This window comes from Euleptes europaea, chromosome 18 (assembly GCF_029931775.1).
Source record: "Euleptes europaea isolate rEulEur1 chromosome 18, rEulEur1.hap1, whole genome shotgun sequence".
Lineage (NCBI taxonomy): Eukaryota > Metazoa > Chordata > Lepidosauria > Squamata > Sphaerodactylidae > Euleptes > Euleptes europaea.
Window position 1 is genome coordinate 7,507,327 of NC_079329.1, and position 16,684 is coordinate 7,524,010.

Sequence of the window (16,684 nt, forward strand, 5' to 3'; positions counted from 1 at the left end):
ACTCCTGAGTTGTTATGGGAAGATGGCGAATGGGAAGATGGCGAACAGTCCTCTTGCAGGGCCGCAAGAGGCATGGATGCTTCTGAGCCGAGGAGAGTTTGTTTACAAAAAAAAAAAAAACCATCCAGAGTTGGCAGGGGGACAGCACGTGGATTATTTCTTCTTCCTGAGGTTGTTTCCAGGATCCGGTTCAAGGTACATCGAATTATACGATCCAATCTGGATCCCGGCAATGCCATGGCCGGAAATATGGATTCCACCACCTGGAGGAATGAGAGAGGGCAGAAAAGAAGAGATTCTGTTCAGTCCTCTGAACAATTGGCGGGCCTTCCGACACAGTGGGTGGAGAAAAGAGTTACAACGGCGTGTTTGCCAGGGTTGAATTCACCTGCTTTCATCCTCAGAACAGGGCTGGATCTTGGGAGAGTCTGGGGGGAGGGCAAGCACCCCAGGCATAAGGAAGGGGGTGCCAGTGTGGGCATGGAGAAGAGGAGCGCTGCCATGCCACGGGCACACCTGACCGCCTGCGGCCCGGCTGATGCAGGGAGCCACCACCCAGCATATACAGCCCACCCTTCCTCGTCACTCACACCATGCGTGTTTTGCCCGTGCTTTCCGGATGCTGTTTTAGCAGCATTCAAAACTAAATTAATCCTCATCTACAAGCCCCGAAAAACTCAGTAGACATGAGTACTAAATTTTTATTAATGGATGGAATCCCGGAAATCACTGAGAATGTTGCTGAGTTTCTTGCAATTGTTATAAAGATAAAGAGAGAGAGAGAGAAGGGTGGTATAGGATAAGAACTGAGACTATAAATGCACCAGTGTATTTGATATTAAAGGGTCTGGATGGCATTATCTGCTGTGATATGAGGAGAGACTTAGCAATTTATTTATGCACTGATTTTAGCAGATGGACAGTTCATGATAGAATATGATTTCTGTTATGGTGTTTGTATTAATGCATGCTATAATGCTGTTATTATGCCAATAAAGGTTTATGTATGTATGTATGTATGTATGTATGTATGTATGTATGCATGCATGCATGCATGCATGCATGCAAGATGCTGTTTTAACGAGAATCCGGAAAACGCAGGCAAAACGTGTAGAAACACTTGGGGAGAGCAAGGAGACCTCTGACAGTGAGGAAAGGCATGCATAATCAAAAAAAAGCACCAGAGCAGTCGAGCGGGGTGGGGGTGACTGCAGGGAAACAGCCCTGCATAAACGGCCAGAATCTTGAAAACTAAGCAGGTTCGGTCCTGGTTAGCACTTGGATGGGAGACCACCAAAGAAGGCCAGGGTCAAGCCAGGCAATGGCAAACCACCTCCGTTCATCTCTCTGCCTTGAGAACCCCATGAGGGGTCGCCATAGGTCCACTGCGACCTGACGCCACTTTCCACCGCCAGGTACTCACTTCCATGTGGAGAGGCTTGATTGAAGGAGGGCAGAAGGGACGGATCCCTGGGCAAAAATCCAGCATCGCTAGGGTAGTGGCCATAGAACGATGACTGAAATAGGGAGGGAGAGAGGAAAAGAGGGGGTATGAATTTGCGGGGAAAGGACAACCACACAGATAACTAGAACCCCCTAGACCATTTCTACATTACACATTGAAACCAATGGGTTTGAAAATAAGTTTCCTTCCTCACCAGCCACCCAAGGGGTGAACTCGGGCCAAGCATACTCTCCCTCGGCCTAACCTACCTTACAGAGTCATTGTGAGGATACAATGGGAAAAGGAAGAACTATCTGGGCTACCCTACACTTCTTGGACAGGTGGTCAGATTTTTTTAAAAAGTGACAGACATCAAGTCCCTACTGAAACTAACCCGAGGCCCCCACATTTTAAGGCCTGGGGGGGCCAGGTAGGGCTGCCAGGTCCCTCTTTGCCACCGGAGGGAGGTTTTTGGGGCAGAGTCTGAGGAGGGTGGGGTTTGGGGAGGGACTTCAATGCCACAGTGTCCAATTGCCAAAGCGGCCATTTTCTCCAGGTGAACTGATCTCTGTCACCTGGAGATCAGTTGTAATAGCGGGAGATCTCCAGCTACTCCCTGGAGGTTGGCAACCCTATCCATGAGAGGGTCAGGAATGCACCCACCCTCACCGGCATTGGAAACATGTGTAAACCCCAACTATACTGGAAGGCAGATAACTTGAAACAAAGACACTCGCTGTTTTGTGGTCTTTCTGGCTCGTCTTTTATTCTTCTGGCTTTATGGTTATGAATTGCTTATTTTAAGGTTTGCCGTAAGCCGCTTTGGGGTCTCAGTCGGGAGACAAGCTGGTTCTCAGGGATTCCGATTAAATAAATAAGTGCACGTCACTGAAACCAACACAAATGATCGGTGTAATCCCGGCCTCTACACCCATCTGTCATCTCACTTGTGCCAACCATAAACTCCCTGGGGGCAAGGACTGGCCTTCTGGTACTCTGAAAAGCACAGCGCGCCCGGATGACTCCAAACGGAACCACTGTGTTGTCGCAATTGTCAGACTAGAGGAGGAGGAGGAGGAGGAGGAGGAGAAGGAGAAGGAGAAGGAGAAGGAGAAGGAGAAGGAGGAGGAGGAGGAGGAGGAGGAGGAGAAGGAGAAGGAGAAGGAGGAGGAGGAGGAGAAGGAGAAGGAGGAGGAGGAGGAGGAGGAGGAGGAGAAGGAGGAGGAGAAGGAGGAGGAGAAGGAGAAGGAGAAGAAGAGGAGGAGGAGGAGGAGGAGGAGGAGTTGGTTTTTATATGACGATTGGTTCTTGTAGGTTATCCGGGCTGTGTAACCGTGGTCTTGGTATTTTCTTTCCTGACCAAGAAAACCAAGACCATGGTTACACAGCCCAGATAACCTACAAGAACCAATGAACTCTGACCGTGAAAGCCTTCGACAATATTTATATGCCGACTTTCTCTACCACTTAAGGGAGAATCAAACCGGCTTACAGTTGCCTTCCCTTCCCCTCCCTGCAACGGACACACCGTGAGGTAGGTGGGGCTGACAGAGATGTGACTAGCCCAAGGTCACCCAGTTGGCTTCATTTGTAGGAGTGGGGGAAACAAATCCGGTCCAGATTAGCCTCCGCCGCTCATGCGGAGGAGTGGGGAATCAAAGCCGGTTCTCCAGATCAGAGTCCACCGCTCCAAACCACCGCTCTTAACCACTACACCACACTGGTGTAGTGGAGATCCGAATTCAACTCCCTGTTCAACCCTGAGGCTTGAGCCAATCATTCTCAGTCCAACCTCCTTCAAACAGTTGTTGTTAGGACAAAAGGTACATGTGGAGACCCTTGCATGCCACCCTGAGATTCTTGGTGGGAAGGGGGGATAATAGTGAGATACATTCTAAAATCATGGGACCGGCAAGGGACTCATGGGGGGGGGGGACAGGGAAATTCCCTTCCCTCGCTGGTCCCTGCTTCTTCTCTCTGCCACCACTTCCTCCTTCTCCTTCCTTCCCACTGGAGGGGCCATGGCTCAGTGATAGAGCATCTGCTTGGCATGCAGAAGGTCCCAGGTTCAATCCCCAGCATCTCCAGTTAAAGGGACTAGGCGAGCAGGTGATGTGAAAGACCCCTGCCTGAGACCCTGGAGAGCCGCTGTCGGTCTGAGTAGACAATACTGACTTTGATGGACCGAGGGTCTGATTCAGTAGAAGGCAGCTTCATGTGTCCACTGGTGCCTCCTTACTCCTTCTCCACTGCCTCTTCCCCCCATCACCAGCCCCTTGTCCTTGCCCTCCCATAGTTGCTGCCTCTTCCACCTTCCCCGCTATCATCTTTCTACCTCCCACATCTCTCCTGCCTCCTTTTTCTCAACCCTCCCTTCAGCTTCTCCTTAACTTTTTTTAAAGTGCCTGTTTATTAGGGGTTGCTAGGCAACCCCATAGAACCCACTGTGATCTCTCAAGATTTTGATCAGCGCTTTTTGGGGGGGAGAATTGCTATGTGCAGGTAGGTGCACACATAGCTTCTATGTGTTTTTATATATATAAATACTTCAGTCTTTTTTACAAACCTAGCAGGTTTCCACATCTGTCCCTAGCCCACTGTGATCTCTCAAGATTTTGATCAGCGCTTTTTTGCTTCTTCTTTTTTTGGGAAATTGCTATGTGCACACATACCGGTAGCTCCTCTGTGTTTTTATATAAAAAAATATTTCAGCATTTTCTACAAACCTAGGGGCTTCCTGCATCTGTCCCTAGCCCTATTGTGCAGATTTTGTAATCCGCACACTAGAGACAGGTTCAGAATTAGATATAGAGATAGCCCAAGCAGATGTGGTTCATATCTGTGAGGCCCTTAATGCAAAGCCAAGAGATGGCCAGAGTGTTCTGGACCCTCAATTAGAGTCTGAAAAACAAATTCTCTTAGAATAGAGAAGCTGGTCAACCACAGCCTAAAATAACCACAGCTGGCTAAACAGGAGCCAGATATACGCATGTATTATGAATGCAGTTGTGAATCAGTTCAGATCTCTACTGTTCCACAAAGTCACCAGGCGGCTTTAAGCAAGCCCCTCACTCTTCATCTTAAAAATGGGGATAATAATAATACTCTGCTTTACAATGCGGTTGTAAAATATTGCATGCGAAGCTCAAGGGACACTCAAAAACACCGCACAGCTGCAAAGTATTATTTGAGAACTGATTTTTCTGACCGTAGGAATATAAAAACCGGGAATGTGGTGCAAACACCTGGCAGGTCAGAATTCATAGGGGGGCTACTTTTGTCTGGGTGTGTTGGGGAAAGCGCGTCGTAAGGAATGAATGGAAAGGCACCTTTCCACTCTATCCCAGTCAACTTCCACCTGCCACCACAATGACTTCCCAGCCTCCCCCATATAATCCGATGCTTCCCGGACCTCTTACCTGTTGAAAGGGAAAGATCCCAGGGTGATACGGTGGGAAGGTTTGGAACGGATACATGTCAGAGAGGGGACGTGGCTTACCTTCTGCAATTAACCAAAAGAAGAAGAGAAAAGGAATGAACTGCTTCCCTTTGAAATGTTAAATTTCTCACAGTGGTCTCTCTATCTCCAGCCCTTGTATCACTTCCCCTTTAAGGGTCAGCTGTCTGACAAGTCAGCATTTCCTGAACTCTGCTTCTGCAGGGATGCGGCATCATGCATATTTCAAGGAGAGTAGAAAGGGTTGTGCTCCGTTTAGGGTTGCCAGGTCCCTCTTCGCCACCAGTGGGAGGTTTTGGGGCGGAGCCTGAGGAGGGCGGGGTATGGGGAGGGGAGGGACTTCAATGCCATAGAGTCCAAGTGCCAAAGCGGCCATTTTCTCCAGGGGAACGGATCTCTATCGGCAGGAGATTAGTTGTAACAGCAGGAGATCTCCAGCTAGTACCTGGAGGTTGGCAACCCTAGCTCCGTTTCTTTGTTTGTGAATGTGTCCCCCCCTCATATCTGTATTTGGCACTACAAATCTGGCTTCTCCTCCAGGGTCTCAGGCAGAGGTCTTTCACAGCACCTACTGCCTGGACCTTTTTGCTGGAGATGCCAGGGATTGAACCTGGCACCTTCTGCATGCCAAGCAGATGCTCTACCACTAAGCCACAGCCCCTGCCCAGTTTGAAATTTAAAAGGATTTGGGGCTTAAGTCGGCTTACCAGTCAGCCCTGACCTGGATGGCCCAGACTAGCCTGATCTCGTCAGATCTCAGAAGCTAAGCAGGGTCAGCCCTGGTTAGTATTTGGATGGGATACCACCAAGAAAAACCAGGGTCTCTATGCAGAGACGGCAATGGCAAACCACCTCTGCTAGTCTCTTGCCTTGAAAACCCTACTGGGTCGCCATATATCGGCTGTGACTTGATGGCACTTTTCACACACACAGGTTTACCAGTTGCATGTGTTTCTTTCTTCACACACATTCAATGGAGAACAGGGGAAAACAAAGGGCAAGAAAGCAACAGCATGGAGAACCCAGGTGAGAACTGGGTTAGAACCCAGAAGTGACGTCACACTGCCTGGACTGTTCTACTAATTTCCCCAAATCTCTACAGCCTTTACGGTAGGGATTATAGGAATTGCTGGAGCGTCACGTAGCACCCAGAAGAGACATCGCAGGGTCAACAACACCCCCCCATGCTCTAACCCCTAAACATTCCCGGGGTTCCCCTCATTGTTTCTGTACTGAGGGAGCCATTTCTGCCCCCCCCACCTCGAGTTGGAAGCATTAAGAGCTAGCTCATCCTTAGAGGAGAGTGAGAAGAATACCTGAGCGTCTGGGTCTAGACCGGATATTCACCCCTGAACCAGGACTTTCGTTGCCGTGCTCTTCTTCTCCCTTGAAGAATAAAGCAAGAACATGAGCAGAGATAGCCCAACGAGGAAAGGCCAAGGGAGTTGGGGATGTTTCGTCTGGAGAAGAGGTGGTTGAAGGGGGACACTATTGCTGTCTTTAAGTATCTGAAGGGCTGTCGCTTAGAGGAGGGCAGGGAGCTGTTCCGGTTGGCAGCAGAGGATAGGACTCGCAACAATGGGTTTAAATTGCGGGTGTAAAGGTACCGACTGGATATTAGGGAAAAACTGTCTACAGTAAGAGTTGTACGACAGTGGAATCAGCTACCTGGGGAGGTGGTGAGCTACCCCTCACTGGCAGTCTTTAAGCAGAGGCTGGACAAGCACTTGTCAGGGATGCTCTAGCAGGGATGCTCTCAGCAGGGGGTTGGACTAGATGGCCTGCGTGGCCCCTTCCAACTCTAGGATTCTATGGGTGAAACGCATGCTTTCGATCCTGGCTGAATCCTGGCTGAAACAGGGAAGGGAAGGCAATTGTAAGCCATTTTGAGACTCCTTAAAGGTAGGGGGAAAGTGGGGTCTAAAAATCAACTCTTCTTCTATCTACCTACCTACCTACCTAATTTTCTAGCCACAGCACCCTTAACCGGCAGTGTCTTCTCAGAGTTCTTGTCTTTCCCTGTGCCTCCTACGTGCTTCTCCCTGAGCTCTGAAACTGCCCCCTTCCCCCCCGGCCCTGGAAAGCTGATAACTATTTCCTTACTCTCATATGAATCATGCTAGAACTACGGTGAAAGAGCGGGGAAGATTTCGACTCTTGATTCCTCTTCAGTCCACTTCCAATAGGTTCAGCCTCTGGAGAGAAAAAAAACGGTCAAGGGGAGGATATCCAATCACTTTTGCGGAAGGAACATCACCTTGAGGGGAGATCTCCCTCTCCCCTCGCATTTATTTGCTTAAAGTGTTTGCCTTTATTTAAGAACATAAGAAAGGCCCTGCTGGATCAGACCCAGGCCCATCAAGTCCAGCAATCTGTTCACACAGTGGCCAACCAGGGGCCTCTAGGAAGCCACTAACAAGACGAGTGCAGCAGCACCGTCCTTTATTTATTGAGCACAATGATATTACGGCTCACAGCATTCAGAAAACTTCCAAAACAATATGCGATGCAAATTGCATATCAAATCCACGCGATGGGAGCACAGTGAAAAACAGAGAACTGAAACCACTGACAAAATAGAAAGAAAAATATAAAGAAACGGGAATCATTTGCTCGTTCCCATGAAGAACCTCTGTTTCGCTCTACCCCAACCTCGCTCAGCTCCGATTTATTTCAATAGGGTTTGTGAAGAAGTTATGCTGAGCGAACTCTACTCTCCAAAGTGAGCGGGGGGGGGGGGAGAGAGACCCACCCCAAACACCACTTTATAAACTCAACTCACTATTTTGTATGGACGGAGATTCCTCGAAGCCTATAGTCTGAAAACGGTCCTTCATTCCAAAGGAAGAGAATTGTGGTAGTAGGGAACGCATGCTTGTGCGTCTCGAACTGAGGGGATCGCTTTCCTCAGACTTCAGACCGGAGGCAGGCCTAGTCCTGCTTGCCGGAGAACTGTCTATCTGCATCTATGGGAAGGAAAATAAGAGATTAGATAAAAATATTGCAGTTTGGGAGGGGAGACCATTTCCAGCGAAAGACGATGGGGTGTAGCAGGAAAAGACATGTAGCTACATTTATAATAAAACGGTCGTACAAGCACACCTCAGAGATATTGCAGGTTCGGTTCACACAAATTTTTTGGTTTCCCAGTGCATATAAAAGTTATGTTTACACTATATTGCAGTCTATTAAGTGTACAATAGCATTGTGTACACTTACAGTTCAAGCCTGAATTGACCCTAGAAGCTAAAATGACTAAACTGAGGCTATCGTATATTGGTCACTTTATGAGAAGACAAGAGTCACTGGAAAAGACAGCCATGCTAGGAAAAGTTGAGGGCAGCAGGAAAAGAGGAAGACCCAACAAGAGATGGTTAGATCGAATAAAGGAAGCCACAGCCCTCAATTTGCAAGATCTGAGCAAGGCTGTCAAAGATAGGACATTCTGGAGGACTTTGATTCATAGGGTCGCCATGAGTCGGAAGTGACTTGACGGCACTTAACACACACAGCATTATGTCTAAAAACCCAATGTAGTGTAATAATGAAAAAGTTTGAAATATTGCAAGAATTACCAAAATGTGACAGAGAGACACAAAGTGAGCACACGCTGTTGGGGAAATGGCGCCCATAGACTTGCTCGAAAACGCAATATCTGCGAAGCGCAATAAAGTGAAGCACACTTGTGTGTATCAATACTGCGAGATACCAGTGGCAGTATGTGGGATGCCATGCACGGAGCTCCTAGATCATTTCTGCCACCTGGTGGCATGCTGCAAAATCATGACTGAAATGTAATTTACTTCCTTCCCCTTACCAAAATGTCTTGGACTTCACGCACAGCCGCCACAATCTGATGCTTGTAACAGGAGTATATTTCCTCCGTCTCATATCTGCAGTCTGAAGGGGGGGAAAGGGGAAATAAAAACGAGGCAAGTGTACATCTGTTTGCCTATATGGCCCTCAAACATTTAACAAACTGGTGTTTTCTACTAGGAGGAACAAATGCTCCCTATTTCTTTATTTCCTTGGCATTCACATTTGCCTTAGGTACATGTTATACAGGTTTTGTGCAACTGCTTCGGTTCTCTGCTTTTCATAGATTTATTTGTATTGCAAACACACATACTGTTTGTATAGCATGATTTGTACAAGTCATTGAATGTACAGTCACTTATGTGTCTAATGCATCTTTAATATTGCTTTATAAACTTGAGAAATGCATGCATTTTAACAGGGAACTACAAGAAAAAACAAAATGGCGGAAGATAAAGAATCATAGGTTTGATTTGTAGGAAGTAACCAAAATCTTAGCAGAGATATGAGGGGTCAGAACAGCAGGGATGAGAAACTGCAAACCATGCTCAATTTATTTATTTTATTTTACCACATTTGTATTCCACCTTCCTGCCCTCATGAGGACCACCGGGGGCGGGTGGCTAACAAATTAAAACACACAAAGTTAGGGTTTCCAGCTCTGGGTTGGGAATTACCTGGAGACTTTTGGGACGGAGTCTGAGGAGGGTGGGATTGGGGAGGGGAGAGACTTCAATGCCATGGAGTCCAATTGCCAAAGCAGCCGTTTTTCTCCAGGGGAATTGATCTCTGTCAGCTGGAGATCAGTTGCAATAGCGGGAGATCTCCAGCTAGTACCTGGAGGTTAGCAACCCTCGTAAAAGCACATTTTAAAACCATTGAAACCAACCCCAAAACAAACAAACAACACATTATTAAAACAATTAAAACCAGATCTAAAACCATGCAAAGACATAAAGGCAGTGATTAAAACATACCTCTGAAAGATGGCCTCTGGGTCTTGTCGTCACTCCAGCACCGTTTCATCAGCCGTATCAATTCTTCCAATTTCTGGACTTCACGGACCTTCTTCTCCAGCTCCTCAGTACTGGGCCTTTGGCCTTTGGGGATCAGCATTCTGACCAAGGAGCTCATATTGACAGGGTGGACGTCTGAGCAGAGAGGGAGACACTGGGATTAAATGAGGGTTGCCAGGTCCCTCCACAATCCAGTTTTAACACTCCATACACGACACTGTTGTTTTTCCCAAGCACATTCCCTTGTGGCTTATCAACAACCCGAAAACCCCACTCCTCTTGCAAGGACGTTACCGCTTGCATTGGCAGACAGGGGAATATCCTGTTTGAACATTCCCTCATGTCCAGGGCTGCCAACCTCCAGGTACTACTCGCGTTCTACCTTGTATATGAACTTTGTGTTCTATTCTGCACACCAAACTGTCTCTTGACACACAGTGCTATATTGTCCTTGACTGTTGGACCGTGCAGTACCATCATTTGTATCTTGTATTGTTGGGCACAACAGTGCTTCAAGATTGTTTTTGATATTGGACTGTATTTCTATGCATGTTTGCAGCGTTGTCTTGCATTGGTGACATTTATATTATATAAGTTTCGCATGTACCTAGTCGTACTTCATTGTTTATTACTCAACGTTGGCCACTGTGCTGATTTTCTTTTGTTGCTAACCTCCAGGTACTAGCTGGAGATCTGCTGTTACAACTGATCTCCAGCCAATAGAGATCAGTTCACCTGGAGAAAATGGCCACTTCGGCAACTGGACTCTATGGCATTGAAGTCCCTTCTCTCCCCAAACCCTGGCCTCCTCAGGCTGTGCACCCCCCCCCCAAATATCCAGGTATTTCCCAATCCGAAGCTTGTAACCCTATTCATGTAAAAGGTTCCTTGCATTTCGAAAAGCTGGCTCCTCAGGTGTATGTCCAAACTTTCTCTCCGACCTGTTGCCCCTCTGTGCCAACCCTACGCATGTGCCTATCCCCATGAAAGAAACAATCGCTAAAGTCTCAAGCAAGTTGAGAAACTATGAACAAAAGGAGTAGAACTCACGTGAATACGGTTCATCGCCAGTTAACAATGACCACATGAGGATTGCATAACTGAAGACAGAGAAGACAATCGATCAGGGGCACAGAAAATACTGTAGGATCGGAGAAACTTCCCCACTTCCTGGGGAGTTACATTTTCAATTATTCTGTCCTGTCCCCCATCTCCTGAGCTTCTGCAGTGCTCAAGAAGAGGTTACGCAACCATAGGTCTCTAGTAGGGTTGCCAGCCACCAAATTGTAAATGTACTTTTGCCAACCACCAAATTGTAAACATACTTTTGCATGCATGCTAGTGAAATTATGAATTAATAATTTTACAGAACAAAGGTTCCATTGTTAAAACACCATAGAATCACCGTGCTTGAAAAAGCCAATGCGAAATGAGGCTTTTACCGGAAACTCGTTGAATTCGGCTTCTGTGGACTATACGTGATTATACATTCGCATCAAGATTTCATTCAGCACACTTACTGTGTATAAAAACTTACTCTTCATGTAGCTACATGCTATATATGAATATTGTCAAAAAGTTTGTGAATGTGTGGAATTATATTCAGTTTGAAACTATTCAGCACACTGCATATGTGTATGAATGTATTCTTATGTAGCTACATGCTATATGCAATTATGAATATTGTTAAAAGTTTCTAAATGTGTGCAATATTATTCAGTTGGAACTTTGTGAGAACTTATTATAAATTGTTGCATAACATTACTTTGACTGTCATGTACTTTGGGCTTAACAGCATGCTTATACCATAAGTGTTCTTTATTTGATTTCCAAAACTCTGATTTGAACACTAGTTGTTATACTGAATACCAAAACCACCAGGTAATAGCTGGAGATCTCCCGCTATTACAACTGATCGCCAGCCGATAGAGATCAGTTCACCTGGAGAAAATGGCCTCTTTGGCAATTGGACTCTGTGGCATTGAAGTTCCTCCCCTCTCCAAACCCTGCCCTCTGCAGGCTCCTCCCCCAAAACCTCCAGGTATCTTCCAACTCGGAGCTGGCAACCCTAGCCCGTATTCACCTGTAAACATCTGTTCCTGGGGTTGGCTTGTAATTTAGATCTGTGAAGGCCTCTGGGGGCATGAATTCTAGCGTCCCACCATATCCATCTCCTTCCCCGCCGCTGAGACAGGTACGCTGGGTAGTCCCGCGTTTGAATTTGGATAACCCAAAATCAGCTACCTGAAAGGAAGGGGTATTAAAAATGAGACACACACAACCTTTCCCCTCAGAGCTGAAAATAGTGGTCACTGTCATCCAGATTATGGGGCAGAGAGCAGAGATGGGGTGGAGGGGGTGGGGAACAACTTCCCCAGAAATTCAACATCTGGCTTTCTGAACTTGGAATATGGTCGGCAAATTCAAATGCTTTTTTTTAATGAAAGTTAAAATATTTCTAGCATCCAAGCAGGCATTATATAATATTTCCCAGAATCCTTTGTCTCATCAGCTATCTGGGGTCAAGTCAAGTTTATTAATACAGTCAACTGGCCAAACACATTAAAATTTCCATCAAAAAAACAATAGTTTTGCACTGCAAAATCACAGACTGCCAGTACACATAAAGGTGTAAGGTCAATAAAAGCAGCCCCTGGTTAAAATTATCACATTAAAATTGATAAAATTGTAAAAATATTCTAACAATCATTCTCTAATAAAGCTCTGCGTATTTTAATAGCAACAGCACAGAACTTGGCAGTTTGGAGCGTAAGCCGAGGGGCTTCTCCTAATAGGAGCTTCTTTGCCAAAAGCTCAACTGGGGAATTTACCAAGTAGGGGGGGAGCTATCTGGGGTCAATGTTGAAAGGATTCACCGGATGCAGACAGTGGCAGATATATGATAAAGGAGCTTATTTCCTCCTGGGGGCCTTCACTCCAAACTGGATGCCATTAAGGAGAAGGGGCTCACCCTGACATGTAGCTCTCCATCCAGTAGGACGTTGCTAGGCTTGAGGTCTAGGTGTAGCAGCGGAGGGCTGAGGCTGTGCAAGAAATTCATCCCCAGCGCCACCTGGTGGAGGATGCGGAGCCGCAAGGCCCAAGGCACAGAGGGGACCTGATCCCGTAAGGTGGACAAGCTGCCGTTCTCCATGAACTCCATCACGAGGCCCAGTCTGGGCACAGCATCTGCCAAGCTCGCCACCTTCGCGTCTACCTGCACTTCGTCCACAAAGAGCCCGAAGAGGCGGAGAATGTAGGTGAACCGTGCCTCGTCCATGGCACGGGCTTCCTTCAGGAGTTCCTCCCGGGTACAGGAAGCATCACTACGGAATGGTGCGGGGAGAGACCAAGATATGAGTGGAAGGAGGAAAGGGAACCCTAGAGACCCAGACACATGAACACATGAAGCGGAGGGGCGGTAGCTCAGTGGTACAGCATCTGCTTGGCATGCAGAAGGTCCCAGGTTCAGTCCCCGGCATCTCCAATTAAAGGGACTACGCAAGTAGGTGATGTGAATGACCTCTACCTGAGACCCTGGAGAGCTGCTGCCAGTCTGAGTAGACAATACTGACTTGATGGACCAAGGGTCTGATTCGGCAGAAGACAGCTTCATGTGTTCATGAACTTTCTCTACCACTTAAGGAAGAATCAAACAGACTTACAATCACCTTCCCTTTCCCCTTCCCACAACAGGCACCCTGTGAGGTAGGTAGGGAGAGAGTGTGTGCCTAGCCCAAGGACACCCAGCTGGCTTCATGTGAAGGAGTGGGGATACCAATCCGCTTCACCAGATTAGTGTCCACCACTCATGTGGAGGAATGGGGAGTGGGGAATCAAACCCAGTTCTCCAGATCAGAGCCCACTGCTCCAAACCACCGCTCTTAACCATGACATCACGCTGGCTTTCACATCACCTACTTGCCTAGTCCCTTTAACTGGAGATGCCGGGGATTGAACCTGGGTCCTTCTGCAGGCCAATCGGATGCTCTGCCACTGAGCCACAGCCCCTGACCAATCTGACAATGACCCTAACTAGGTATGGTCAACCTCGTAAATTCCACAGCCCCTAAAACTTGGCCTTAGCTTAGCGATAGAGCATCTGCTCACTGTGCAGAAGCCAGAAGGTCCAACCTCTGGCATCTCCAGTTATCAGGTGGCTGGTGATATGCAAGGCATGAAACCCTTGGAGTGCCAGTGCCAGCCAAATTTGGCAGGACCTTCACTTGGCCTTGCTATCATCACACCTCCTTGTGCCCTCAGATAAGCATTGAAAAGGGCTTGTGGCTTGGTGACCAAGCACAGACAAAAGGTCCCCCAAACCCCCCAACACCTCCAGTTGCAAGATCCTTCATACCTGGCATTGGGAAATGACTTTCTCATGGCTTGTTGGTTCAACACCCCCATCCCCAAGACCATCTATTTGGATTGGGACTGGCACCGTTCTGTGGTGGTTCTGGCCTGACCTGGAGAGTAGGTTTCAGAAGGTGGTTCTGGGAGATTGCTACTTAGTCCCTTGGTCTTTGTGGTCCCGCAAGGTTCCATCTTGTCCCCTACACTCTTTAACATACTCGGTGAGGTCATCTGGAGATTTGGGCTGTTACCAATATGTGGATAACACTCAGCTCTATCTCATGCTTCCGTCTGATTCCAGGGAGGACGTAGAAACCACGAACCAGTGCCTGGAGGTAGTTTTGGAGTGGGTGTGGACTAATAAACTGAAGCTTAATCCCGACAAGATGGAAATGCTGGTGGTGGCTGGGAGGTCTGACCCAGGATTTAAAAGAGTTGGTTTTTATACACCGACTTTTTCTACCACTTGAGGAAGAATCAACCCAGCTTACAATCACCTTCCCTTCCTCTCCCCACAACAGACACCCTATGAGGTTAGTGGGGCTGAGTGTAACTAGTCCAAGGTCAGCCAGCTGGCTTCTTGTGTAGGAGTGGGGAAACAAATCCAGTTCACCAGATTAGCCTCCGCCGCTCATGTGGAGGAGCGGGGAATCAAACCCGGTACTCCAGATCAGACTCCACTGCGCCAAACCACCGATCTTAACCACTACACCACGCTGGCTCTCCCATTCTGGTGCCACCCATTCTGGATAAGGCTGCACTCCCCTTGAAGGAGCAGGTCTGTAGTCTGGGGTGTTCTTGCATCCTGGCCTACAGCTGGATAAACAGGTGGCAATAGTGTCTTTTACCAGTTTTGGCTGGTTAGTCAGCTGCAGCCTTTCCTGGGCAGAAAATGTCTGGCCACCGTGGCGCATGCCCTGATTCCATCTAGATGAGATTACAGCAGTGCGCTTAATTCAAACTGTTCAATCCCTGGGTGGAGATAATGCATAGACGCTCCTAATTTTAAGAGCAGAAAGAATAAATTTAACTGCAGAGAGTATCACTGGTCATTCCTGGGCCCAATCAGCTAAGAACAAGCTCAGAATTGCAAGGAATCCTTTTGAGCACTCTGACCGCAGGAAAATATCCCCAGGTCTACCGAAGGAAAGGCATCAAGGGGATGCTTTTATAGTTGTGTATCGGATGACTCCCCTAGTTCCTGGACCCTTCATTTCTCTCTGTCAGCAACCCATGGTCTTACAACCGTCCGTCTAGAAATTAGGAAGAAATTTCTAACAGCTAGAGCGGTTCCGCAGTGGAACAGGCTCCCTCGGGAGGTGGTAAGCTCTCCTTACCTGGAGGTTTTTAAGCAGAGGCTAGATGGCCACCTGTCAGCAATGCTGATTCTATGGCCTTAGGCAGATGATGAGAGGGAGGGCATCTTGGCCATCTTCTGGGCATGGAGTAGGGGTCACTGGGTATGTGTGTGAGGGGGGGGGAGGTAGTTGTGAATTTCCTGCATTGTGCAGGGGATTAGACTAGATGACCCTGGGGTCCCTCCCAACTCTATGATTCTAGGATTCTAACCCCATCTTTGCTTTCCATCCATGATGTGCAATATTGTTTTCCACATTCATCTTTGTAAACTCATCGATGTTTGTAAACTCAACACAAAAGGTTTACCAATGCCCACATTGATATTTGGAGACCTTTTGTGTTGGGTGCTTCATCCTGACGTCAGGGTTTGGGAACCCCACAAGCAGGAGACTGGCTTTGACGGAAGCCGGCACAGACCAATCACAGCAGGATGCCGGTTCTCCTGAAAGATGGCGGCTCCCTGGCACAGCCCATGAACTCCCTCCTTCCTCAACCCGCCCTCCAACCATCACCACTACCGGTTGAGAATCTTCACCGCAACATCGATCCCCCAATCTTGGTGCCGCGCCCGATAGATGTCCCCAAAGGCCCCGCCGTTGATGTAATGGAAGTCCTTCATGGAGTCGCTGGGGATCCTCTCGTAGAACTTGCTGGGACTGGCCATCCTGCCAGAAGGGCCGGCCGCCGGACGTGACGCTCCCTCAGTTCGGATTCATGCTCAGGACAAGTCTTAGGGGAGGGCGGGGAAGGGGTACAAAAACATAGGCGGCTCACCTCAGAGAAGAAACCTCGGAAGCCACTGGACGCCGTGGTCGGAGGGCTGACTTGGACCGAAGGAATCCTGGGTTCAAATCCCCACCCAGCCATCTGACTCGCTCAGTGACTTGGGGCTGGTCGGCATGTTTCTGCCGGGCCTACCTCGTAGGCCGGTTGTGAGCACTAAGTGAGATAATTCAGTATATGCTATCTGGAGACTGGATGCGCTGGGGCCAAATGGGATAAATTAATAATCAGTCTTGGGCTAGGTTCAGATAGAACAGTGGTTCCCAACCTTTTTTTGACCAGGGACCACTAGGACTTTTTTGTTCGGTGCAGGGACCCCAAGGTTCAAAATAAAAATTCCGAGAATTTGAAAATAAACTTTAATCGTAACTGTTAGTTAAACACTAAACTTAGAATAATATTTGAATATATATATTTTATAATAGAGAACTTTTAATTGAAAATATTAATTTATGA

General features: G+C 47.7%; 1 protein-coding gene across 1 annotated transcript; it reads right to left on the minus strand.

Annotated features, from left to right (window-relative positions):
• Nucleotides 1–153: 153 nt before the first annotated feature.
• On the minus strand, nt 154–16,109 carry LOC130490322 (receptor-interacting serine/threonine-protein kinase 3-like). The gene is made up of 9 exons (XM_056864150.1): nt 15,961–16,109; nt 12,705–13,059; nt 11,817–11,977; nt 10,784–10,833; nt 9,695–9,868; nt 8,719–8,801; nt 6,218–6,287; nt 4,944–4,946; nt 154–263 (listed from the first exon to the last, which is right to left on the minus strand). The coding sequence occupies exons 1-9, from the start codon at nt 16,107–16,109 to the stop codon at nt 154–156; spliced, it is 1,155 nt and encodes a 384-aa protein (XP_056720128.1).
• Nucleotides 16,110–16,684: the final 575 nt, after the last annotated feature.